The sequence below is a fragment of the Polyodon spathula genome, chromosome 5, assembly GCF_017654505.1.
Source record: "Polyodon spathula isolate WHYD16114869_AA chromosome 5, ASM1765450v1, whole genome shotgun sequence".
Taxonomy (NCBI): Eukaryota; Metazoa; Chordata; class Actinopteri; order Acipenseriformes; family Polyodontidae; genus Polyodon; species Polyodon spathula.
Window position 1 is genome coordinate 31,286,484 of NC_054538.1, and position 12,099 is coordinate 31,298,582.

The 12,099-nt window shown below is 39.1% G+C and overlaps 1 protein-coding gene across 11 annotated transcripts in view; it reads right to left on the minus strand.

Annotated features, from left to right (window-relative positions):
- LOC121315838 (utrophin-like) overlaps positions 1–12,099 on the minus strand; it is a 245,099-nt gene that overhangs the window by 63,063 nt on the left and 169,937 nt on the right. For 10 of the 11 annotated variants that reach the window (XM_041250320.1, XM_041250318.1, XM_041250319.1 and 7 more), the window contains 5 exons: positions 10,403–10,532; positions 7,931–8,199; positions 5,899–6,045; positions 4,245–4,323; positions 300–360 (listed from right to left, as the gene is read on the minus strand). In XM_041250320.1, the coding sequence (XP_041106254.1) occupies positions 300–360; positions 4,245–4,323; positions 5,899–6,045; positions 7,931–8,199; positions 10,403–10,532 (686 nt within the window). The remainder of the gene's footprint in view (positions 1–299; positions 361–4,244; positions 4,324–5,898; positions 6,046–7,930; positions 8,200–10,402; positions 10,533–12,099) is intronic. The other variant, XM_041250322.1, reaches the window with a different exon arrangement.

A 12,099-nucleotide genomic window follows, 5' to 3' on the forward strand; every position in this document is an offset into this window, starting at 1 on the left:
AGGCATAAACAATTAGGAAATAACACTTACTACCCAGGAACAAAAATTGTGTTACATAGTGTTAACAACGACGTTTCTTTCTATTATTCTTTTAAGTTAACCTTAGACACGGCATGCCTATTAAAATTAAATATCACAAGTTAAGTTTTTACAAAGCTTTGCAATTTTTAGCTTTAGCTTCTTTCAGGAGGTTTTTAACTCTCTGTCTGCACAATGCTAACAATTTGAAATGTGACTTTGATTAAACAAGTTGAAGAGTTGAAATGACAATGTAAAATGCTGCAGAAAGACAAACTTACTTGATGTAGTAGGGAACTTTGTTATGGGATACATCTCTCTGCCATGGAAGCTGAACTGAAGCTGAAATAAAGACAAAACAATAGTTTGAAATGTACAAAACAAAGAAAGTACAGAAGATGTGAACGGTGTAGTATGCAATAAGCAATCTGTTTTAAGTAGTCAATATGTAATTGCATAATGCCAAAAATCAGAGCCACCTACTGGAATTGTATTATTATTTTTTTCTTATGCATGACAAAACATTAGTTTATCATCTAGATAGATCTTTTTTTTTTTTTTTCCTTGAGCTATTGAGGTCTAAAAGTGTTTATGCTGGGTGGAGAAAGAAAGAAAGATTCATATATATATATATATATATGTTACCACAATATCTTCAAGCAGCTACTGTATGTTAAATGAGATTTTTTTGTACATTTCCACATTAGCACTTCTTAATTAGTCTCTTAAATTCAAGCTGGACAATTATAGAGCTATAGCACCTAGTGATAAGAATTAAAAACGTAAACTGCATATTGTAATAACGATATCAGTTTTATGCATGAATAATGAAAATTATGGATGATCAAATACGCAGTAAAATATCTAACAAATGGCCTTTTGTACCGTATGTAGTGATTAAAATCTGTTCAGCAGTAATAACCATAAAAGAAACATTAGGCTATTATCATAACCCTGGTTCCCTGAAATAGAAATGCAACCTTTACTGTCTGGGTATTTACCTCCTAAAGACCCGAAACTTGAGAAGATATATCAAAGCTGCTCGATAAGCCTGTGACACAGTCATGCCTGCCCCCAAGGAGATAAAAGTATTGTGTTCACAGACCTCAACATCATTTTTCTTTCAAGCCTGCTGCAATCCTGGACACAGTGACCTTGAAGGTTAATGGTTACATTTCTATTTTAGGTAATCGGGGTTATGATAATAACCTAATGTTCCCTTTCAAGTACGAAATGTAACCATGACCGTATGGGGGAGTGTACCAAAGCTGTCGCAAGGGAAAGATTGCAGAACAACTGGTATGAGTGATAAATATTTCAACTCAGCACGTTTAACCTCCGGCAAGGAACAATGTCCTTCACAGGCGGCCAAAGCCGCCGAGCCTTTTTCAAAACTTGCCCTGCCAGGAAGTGAGCTCTTGGGGAGTCAATTTTGACAGGCAAGCTGAAATGGCTGCCAGATGAACCGTTAATGTAAAGGGGCATTTCCCCTCATCAAACAGGTCCTGCAAAGATTGCAGTATAATTGCCACTGTCAAGTCAGGGGTCGAACCCATGAGGCAGACACCACATCTGAAAGAGGCCCCACTTGTACCTGTACTGGGAACGCGTGGATGCTGCTCTTGCATTTTGTAGAGTTTTGTCAATAACCCTATTGGACAGACCCAGATGGGTGAAATGCAGTCATTTAGAGACCAGACACAGAGCTGTAGACTCAATGGGTCAGGATTCCATAAGGTCCCCTGTGCCTGACTGAGCAAGTTGCAGCACTTGGGCAGTTTCAGGAGCTGCATCATCGTTCAAAACCTCCTGGGCCAATAAGGGGCTACCAGAAACACCATGGCCCAGTCCAGTCTTATTTTCTCCAGACACAGCAGGAGCAGGGGGAGTGGGGGGTGGGGGGAGGGAAGGCATATAACAGTTGCCTGGGCCACTGGTGTGCCAATACATCTACTGCTAGTGGGTGCCCGCGTCCTATTACGAGAACCAGAGGGGACAGTGGGTTGATTCTTGGGAGACAATAAGAGCTATCTCTGCTCTCCCAAAACTCTCCCAAATGAGGCTCACCACCTCAGGGTGAAGTCTCCACTCTGAGCTGCTAGGGGCACACCCAGTTTGTCACCCCAGGTAGATGTACTGCCAGCAATGAGAGGATGTTCTCGTGTGCCCTGAGCAAAAGCTTGCAGGCCACATGATGGAGACTGGGTAACCTGAGGCCACCCTGGTGGCTGACGTAAGCTGCCACTGTTGTGTTGTCTGTATGGACATGCACATCTCCCTCAAACCTCCTGTAAAGAATGTTGCAAGGTCAGGTAAACTGCCTGCAGCTCTAAAACATTTATGTGGAGACCCTGCAAGGGGGGTTCCATACATCTCGCTCACACCTGCCATTCCACACAGAGTCCGAGCTGAGGTTGGACGCATTCGTTGTGACCACCTCGTTTCTGGTGACACTGCTCAGTGCTATGCCAGGGAGTAGATAAGCCAGCCGTTTCCACCAAGAGCCTAACTTTAGCACATTCCTAGATAGGCTGTCTGAGATGGCTCTACACATGAAGGCTCAACGTTCTGTGTGAGCCTCTGCCTGTGCTGGAGACTGGGCACAAAAGTCGTCCAGATAACTGAGCACTCTCGTGCCTTTGAGTCTTAACGGGGCCAGGATAGCTTCCATGCATTTCAAGAAGGCACTGGGAGCTAGGGAGAGGCCAAATGGCAAGACAGGAAACTTGCACGCTGCTCCCTGAAAACTGAGGTACTTCCTGTGTGCTGGTTTTAAGAGGATGTGAAAATAGGCGTCTTTGAGGTCCACTGTGGTGAACCAGTCGCCTGGCCTGATTGACTGAACAGCTGTTGCATCATCAACATTCTGAACCTCCTCTGTCTCAGATACAGGCTGACTTGTCTGAGGTCAAGGATCAGTCTGTAGCCACCATCCCGCTTAGGCACTAGGAAGTACCTGCAGTAGAACCCTACCTCCAACTGGAGGGGGACTACCATGCAAATAGCCCATTTTTGCAGCAAAACTGCTCCTCCTGAGACACCACTGTGGTGTCCTGTGGGTCTGTGACAGTTTACGCCACCAAAGGGAGGGGGACCATGTTTGAACTGCAGTGAGTAGCCAGTCTGAAAGGTAGTAACCACCCATTTATCAGAAGTGCACTGATGCCGGTTCTGAACACCACCTCTGATAAAAATCCTACACACATTTAAAAACTTTCTCAAATAAAACCACAGAAAATGCAGCACATAAGTGTATTACACAGACTTTTATAACATAAATTTACGAGTAAAAATAATATGCACAGAACAAAACATTAGACAGTTGAACAGAACTAACGTGCATGTATTATTCAAAGACTTCGGTCAGGGTATTGCGCACAATATTCATTAAGGGTTTTTCTCTTGCGCCACATTTTCAAATCAAACAAGTAACTGTCACCGTATACCAAAGCTTACCTACAGCTTAACCCGCCAATTTCAAAGTTGACGCTTTGAATGACAGGCGCTGCAGTTGGCAAATGAATGTGCAAGGTCGATGTAGGTCTTGATTGACAGTCATTTAAATGAATGAGAGCATTCTAGCACTGCTTCAGTCAAGATCTGTCAGAACAGGATGAATTGACTGACAGTGAAACTACAGTAGCGTACTAAGGGACCAATGAGATGACTGACAGCAAACCCCAGCAATTCAGAACGGAATGAGATGGGACAGATCACAAGGTTAAAACTACACAAACTAGAGATGACTTCTTAATTATTATTTTTGGCAAGAAAATAAAAAATAGCGAGTGGTTTTACCGAAGTTTATCCTATATAAATCTATTGGGAATTCAACGTTTAACGAGCTTTACCGATTAAAATCGAAAAGTAGCAAGCCTACACATAAGGTCATCAACTGTAGCCATGTGCCCAGAGTTTCAAATAATCTAATTCCATGTAAAAAGTAAGACGAGCATAGTTTATTTTCTGATTAGATCTGAAACACGAAGCTTCATGCAGCAATAAAAACCAGTTTTCTGCATTAAATCAGAAACCACATAGAAAAAAGAAAAAAAAAAGACTTGTTACTTGAACCCTAATGATACATGTGTGCTTACGGATATCCTTTATAGATCTTTTAAAGAGCCAGGAAAGCCCTGAGTTCTATAAAATTCCAATTATTTTGAAGAGCTGTTTATGTCTAAGCATAAAATCTGCTTTCAAATGGCACAAAATGTATTTCTTACTGGAGAGGAAATGCTGCGATGATGGTCCGAAATCCCGATGGGCTTCCTGTAACAGCTTGAGGCGATCCTCCACTGCAACCTGGAGATCACAGAGAGAACACTGATGTTAATTTATTTTAGGAAAGAGGAGGTTGTGTGACACATTAAAAAAAAAAAAAAACTTGGAGAGAATCTAACTGCATACCTGATAACAAGAAACTGCTGCCTTATAATATTGATTCTGTTGTACACTCAAGACTTATTACAAATATGCTAACACCAGAAATAAAACAGATTCCCAACTGAGCTCCACAAGAATGGCAAGCATAACACAGTGCAAAGAAATATCCATAAATAAGAGGCTAGCCATCTTCCTTGCCCTTAAATATGAATCAATACACAACACTGAGGTAGCTGGAAAGGTCACAGAAAATCAAAAGGATTGTCTGATGACATCCTAGCCAAAGGTTATATTGATTGTTCACAGGAAACTTGCATTTTCCCCAACAGTGTTTGGAAGAAAACTACCCTCCCAGACACAGAGCTAAATGATCCAAGAAAATAATATTTCTGTTTACGGCACAGTTCTGTCAAAAGTTTCTAAATGGAGTATTAAACAACTCTTTAAAACCCATTTACTTAACTCTCATTAGTTTTACCAGTAGTACCGCCCCCCCGTTCCCCCCCAAAATTACATCCAAAGATCCAAATCTTCAACAGAATTACAGGGAAACTTGAGTTTAAGATTTTGGTTAGCACTCCTTTAAAATCAATATTTTATTGTTTTAATGTTGAATAGATAAATTAGAATTAGGGGGGAAATTCTAACTAGGCTTGCTACTTTTTGATATTACATCGGTAAAGCTCTAAAACATCAAATTCCCAAGAAAGAAGAGTTCGACTGAAATGAATTTATAGAGTATAAACGTCCGTAAAACCCCTCACTATTTTTTATTTTCAGCAGGAGGAAGTGGGCCTGTCTGCCTTACCTTCCTTTGACTCCAGCTGTGCTGAAGAATAAGTTAGTTCTGTTCAACTATCTAATGTTTTGTTCTGTGCACATTATTTTTTACTTGTAAATTTATGGTACAAAATTCTGTGCAATACACTTTTATATACTGCTTTTCCTACAGTTTATTCAAAACAATTTTTTTTATTTCTGTAGGATATCTTTACCTATATAAGGTACAGCTCTGCTGTGGCCACACGTTATTTCAATTAGAATGTTGATAACCATGGTTTTGTTGCATGTTGAATATGATAAAGGGGCTTTGCTAAATGAGGCGTTTCTCAAATGGCATAAAAAGTCAGTTTTATTGTTTTTTTTTTTTTTTTAAAAAGCATAAAGGTCGATTTCACCCATTCTCTGCTTGAAATGAAACAAAGATACAATGGTAAATTCTTTCTAAAATAAATGTTGATATTAATCGTCGACTTGGCAAAAAAATTAAAATCGAATAGTAGCAAGCCTAATTTTAACCATGAAACATGGATGCAGTACCAACATGTTTTATTAATTATGCAAGTACAAGAAAATAATACATGACAAGTAAAGCAAGAGGCCAATATCAATCCCAGCATGCTGTGGTGATCTTTAAAAGGGTACATTGTGCAAGATGAACTTTAAAGAAACTGCTTCAGGCTGTCAACTTCCAGGTGTCATTTTCACTCTTACTTGTAAGAGTTTCCAACGCATATTCAGGTCATCAAGCTGACGTGAGGTGTTTGAAGACAGAGAAACATCAAGAGGTGACAGCTGACTGGACAAATCATTTACTATTTTGACTTCTTGTTTCATTGGGGCAATTTCTTCTCTGAATGCCTAGTTAAGAGAGAAAACATTTAAACTTGCTTACTAAGTTAACAAATCTTCATGCTATAGGTCAACACAGCCCCTAGAAACTAATGATTTGCAATTAATATCCCACATTTACAGTTCAGTAAAAATTTCACTGGACAAAATCATATCAAGACATACAAGACAATATTTGTTTTTGATATCCTTTATAAAACATTGTAGATGTGTTAATAAACAATATTCTTAAAATACAGCATAATGTATCAAATAAATCAACACATTTATGAACGAGGCAGCACTTCAAAAGCTTGCTTGGAATTTTAAAGTACTGCTTGAATATTTTCAGGGAAAAATTATAGCCAAGAAACGTCAGCATTTTTTTTCCAAAAGCATTACAGTACAGTCCTACTACATTTCATATCAAAAGTGCATTTGTAGTCTGTTTGATGCTTCATTGTCACCAATCCGAGCCAACCTGATATTTCAAGACTCAACAGAAGAAAAAACAGTGAAAGCATATTTTCCCCACAGAGAAACTCCTTTTCATACTTTAATTTTATGCTTAGCCCATTCATAAACAGAAGTTCACAGAGAAGGAACATCATCTCAAGTTGTCCCTTACGCTAGACTAAAGATCCCAAATTTGAGAAAGGCTACATATTATGTTGTCAAGGTGGCATCTGACTCAGAAATACATTTATTCAGAATATTGCATATCTTTTGAAGACAGGAAATGCCAAGGACATGTTTTTGTTTTTGTTTTTTTTGTATTAAATAATTGTCCCGTCTGTTTATGAGAAGAAAATGTAAATTTTGCAAATGAGATGTTTTTTTAAATGGTTAACTATTAACCGCTGAATTAACCGATGCACTGAGGTACATGTTTGCGGTGACAATAAAAGTACATACTGAAAAATGAGACATTAAATTAAAACAAGAAATTGAACTGAAAAACAAGCAATCCATTTATGTGGCTTTTACACACGCTTTAATAAAAAGAGACCACAGAATGACTGTGTTAATGAGTTTGTCTGAGCTCTGTGCGTTGCTGGACAGCCACTGTTTATTGCAGAGAGGTATGTATTGGTGACTTTGTGCGACTGTACTGTCTGTAGTAAAACACTGCCTAACGCCGACAATCTTAATGGTAAATATGTGACAAAAAATAATTATGCATTAGTTGTCAATTTTCTTTTGTGATTTGAAGGTGAATAAACCTGGCTTGTTTTGTGCTGATGTCATGTTCATGCCTTCTGTAGATACTATTTCTGTCAGCACAGTGATTGCCCAGATGTTTGCAAAGTACCAGCTAACCTGGAAAAATGTGCCTTAAACTTGCACAGATTCTGCTTCATCATACATGCCAGGGGCATTAAACCTAGCCAGAAACCAGAACTGCTCCTCATCATATTCCACATGTAGAGTGTTTTTTTTGCCCCGATTTTTACCAAAGTTTCAATTAAAAACTATTTTGTACCGATTTTATCCCTATTTTAATATATGCAAAATAAACTCTGAGAAAATGGTCCCGAATTTTTTTTAAAAGATAAAAACCGAAAACACGGAACATATAAATATAACATAGCACAAATGGTTAAGGTGGACAACTATAAATATTAGTCATGCTATATAAATATTTGTACTTAAACTTTTAATAAAAGACTAAATAAATCTAACCAACAGAAACCAGCCATTATGATAAGAATCTTAAGTCTAAAAGCTGATTAACACTAACCTGGGACTACCTAACCTTAAATAAAATTACCGTTGCTAGTCAAAGGTTAGTGTTAATCAATGTTTGTAAAAACAGTCAATAAAATCACAAATTTTGTTGAGAACTGTATTAAAAAAAAGGATTTCTACAGAATGCTCTCTCGAGATTCTAAAGTGCCTGGCTTCCAGTACTTACAGTGGTTTTGTCAATGTGATCTTGCAAGGAGTCAATGAGGAGGTCTCCAACTGGCTGCCAGCCAGCACGGACACACTCTGACTCAACCAGGTGGATATCCAGCTCGTCCATAGCTCCCTGCAGGTCCTGCAGCTTGCCCAGCGCCTTATCCACCTGCTGCTGCCAGCTGCCAGCATGGGCGTTCAGCCTCTGCCACTTCTCCTTCAGCTCTACAGACTGCTTGCGGATGGCTTTGGCGAGTTGCTGGGCCTTCTCTTCTGGGGTGAGCTCTGCAGAGAAAGGTGACAGCATTACTACTTCACAAATTCATGTGCAGTGCTCCATTTGAAATCTGAGTTGAACATAAAAAAAGGTTTTGAGTTCCTCTGTAAACTACTATGTCAAACGTTTCAACTTGTCTTCGGTGCCCATTGGTTCTGTTTAAATATTATTTTTACAAGAAGGAGGAAAAAGTGTGCAATAATGAATTAAGTCAATAAGCACTGAGGCGGGGTTGGCTACAGACTTCAGTGCTTAAATGAGTGTGTATGATCAGAGAACCAAAGCTATTACCTATAAACAAGGTAACAACAAAAAGTGCAAGTAATCTTCTATTAAAGTAGGATTAATGACAGGAGAAACTGGTGAAGATTTGGTCTGTAATGTGTCAGTGCAGATGTTTTTAGTTGGCACTGTTGTCTACTCTGGTTATGTCCCAGTGGTCTGTGCTCGCATGATGCAGTGTGAACCCAGAGAAAAAAGGCCAGTAGTTTTGCCAAATATGGTGAATATTGAGCCAGGTAGTAAGGATATAAAGAAGCTTCACTGAGCCAATAAGGAGCAAGGATATTGGTTTAAAAGGCTTTTAGATAACTTTCAGAATACAATGTCACAACCCTCACATCCATTATGGATGAACTGTGGCAATTCCATTATGTGCTAAATCTGTACATGCCACTATCTTTATTATTTAATGTGTGATGAATGGAAAGTTATACGTAAAACACATGTTAAATAATAAACAAAGTACTTTAGAGTATAAAGCCATTCAGGTTCTGTGCGAGGTCCCTGACATCCAGTATAGGAGTAATTATGAAGACAAAACATCCCATGACATCTGTAGTATATTTCTACTTTTGATAGAGAGGGTTCCTGAAGTGAACCCCACAGAAGATATTGATGTATCAAATACAATACATTTTATTACAAGTGACTAATGTAGTTGATTTGTATTTAATGACCCGATTAGAGTTAAAAGGTGGACAAGGAAGAGACCATTAAAAGTTTGTGTATGCCCAGCTAGAAAAGCTTTCAAAGTGGTTTCACGTCCTCCATGGAATCAAATCCTTCAAAACAACTGTACCTGCACAAGCCGTCACAGGAAATTATTGTGATGCATATGACCTTGCTAAATTATGGCCATAGCTAATTCTGCCTTATCTAATGAAGTGTGCATGTCTTGTCCTTCCTCTGCATCCTTCACATCTATTAAACACGTTGATTTCTCCACGGGTCAACAGGCATAGAGGCAGAGTAAGGGACGCAGTGGCAGTGTCAACATCATCAACAGCCTCAGATCATTAAATCTGACATAATTGCACATGCCACATTCAGAATGGCAGACAATTTCCCCAGGCAACATTATTGTAACTACATCCATAAGAAATGTGACTTCTAGCATCACACATTACTGCTACTGTGGCGGTAGTATTCATTCATATTTAAGAAAAAATGAAGTCACTGAAATGAACTACAATTACAGATCCCAATAAACACCGGGCTATCCTCAAGTTGACCCCTAAGTTTATAATTTTTATTTCTCTTCATGACGCTGGCATGTACATTTTATCTGAAATTCAAATTAAAAGGAGACAATTTCCGTTTTCCCTCCAAAACGATTTAGGCAGCTGGCATCTGTCCACTGCTTACCCCAACTTCGGATCGGATTACAGGACACAATTTATATTCACCACCACAGCCAATCTACAGAATTATTCTACAGTTTGTTTGCAAGCCCTTGCTTCTGCACTGAATTCAGAATCATGCTAAACAGAAGAAACTTGAACATGATTGAACAGGTACAAATGCTTCTGTATTGTTGTTATTTTTAGTTTTTTAAGCATTTTGCCCTGGGAAATGGTGAGCCATTTAACACCTTTGTTTGATATGATGAGGAACATTCACTCAAACTATTGTTGTTTAAAACTGAAAAAGATAATTTCATGATCATTTAAATTGAATTAAAAAGCTACAGAATTACAAAATGCAGCTTTATCTTGCTTTGGTTTGGAGTTGTACTATTATTCCTTGGTAATCTCATTGTTGGGATAGCCTGAAAGAGCTACAGTGCATTAGTGAGCACAGATCAACTCGCATCTTCAAAACAGGTGGCAAAATTAGATATACATTCTCCCTCAATTTTGCTACTGTCACCAGTTCACAAGGTCTTCTCCACACTGCACTGAACTGACAGCATCACAGAGCCACACTGACCTGCTTTGGGTTGCAGGTTTTGTCGGGGCTCTTCAGGACCCTCAATGGGCTGATCTGCCAGGAACATTCCAGCCTGGTCCAAGGCATGAAGAACAGCCTGCTCTTTATCCTCCAGCTCGTAATGCAGCACCTGTAAAATAAGAACATGTTTAAACTTCTAAACTAATGTATAGTGTAAAACAATGACAAGGTGGCATACTGCACTTTCCTTTGAAGGCAAACCCCCTCTGATAATAACTGTCGTGGCAGATAACAAAACATTTGAATTTCAGTTACACCAGATGCAAACATGGATAGTGCTTGAAATTACATTAATTGGCATGCTCTAATTAGTGTCAAGGATTTGTGTACAAAGCCTTTCCAAATGAGTTTAACTATTGTGAATATAGTTAATTACGTTTACGAAGCAACCAGAGAATTCCAGAAACTGACAAGTGTAGCACAGAAACCAGAATACACGTGGAGCATATTACCTCACTCATCATCGGAGGATAATTCTGCATTTTTCAGTTTCTAAAGTAATGCAGCTGACATGCCCCCATTGATAATAGCCTGTTTGTTCCTTATAGTGGATGAAAATTACTTTTTTTTTTTTAGATGAATCAGCCATTGAAATGGGAGTCATGCCAGAATGGAGATGGAAAGCTGCCTGCACAAGGGTTCCTGTTAACTTGTTCCTTGGTCTGATGCAATGCACTGTGGAATAATAAATCAGCCGGGTGCCGGGGCTTAAAGTTTTCTACTTTACTGCACAAAATACCCTGTTCCTTACAAACTTTACTTTTGGTGGTGGTATTGAAATGACATGTTACCATTGTTTTTTTCCTTTGCTGCTACTGTTATTAATTAACAGCAACCACAGTACAGTATCCTAAGCATAGCTCTGCAGCAGAGTGGGTAATGTTGCTAGAATTGATTACATTTTGCCCAGAACAATCAAAATAATGCGATCTTAAGCGTCGTATCACTCAGTTAACAGTTGTGCAATTCAGTTTTATTTTTAATTTAGTCATCGCCAATGGTTTTCTCCCCAATTTGGAATGCCCAATTGTTATTTTTATCCCGATTCACCGCTGCAACTCCCGCGCCGGCTCGGAAACAGCGGCAGACACACGTGTCCTGCCAAGACGTCTTTTTTCAAACTGCAGGTCTACAGCGAAGCCACCAGACCCATAGTGCTGGAGGACAGTACAGATGAGAGTGGCTTCTAAAGCAGACCCACAGTGAACCGAGGATTACCCTGCCGACATGAAACCCTCTGCACCCGAGGGGTGCTCGGTCAATTATGCGCCGCTCCCTGGTAACTCCTGGGCACGATCGGCGATGGCATAACCTGGACTTGAAACCAGCGATCTCTAGGCTAAAGGGTGTATCCTGCACTCCACACGGAGCACCTTTACTGGATGCACCACTCGGGATCCCATCACTATTATTATTATTATTATTATTATTATTATTATTATTATTATTATTATTAATAATAATAAAGAATGGAATTCCAAAAAAATATGAACTAAGTCACAAATATGGCAGCCAATTCGGGTTAGAGGGGAAATCAAGACCATCGCCACATTTTGCCAGAGGTATTTATCTAATAGCTGAATATATCTCCAATATCCTGAGACATAATGTCACCGACTCATATTAACTAACCCTTCTCATATGTATATAAGTCAGTACTGTACTGTGATATGAGG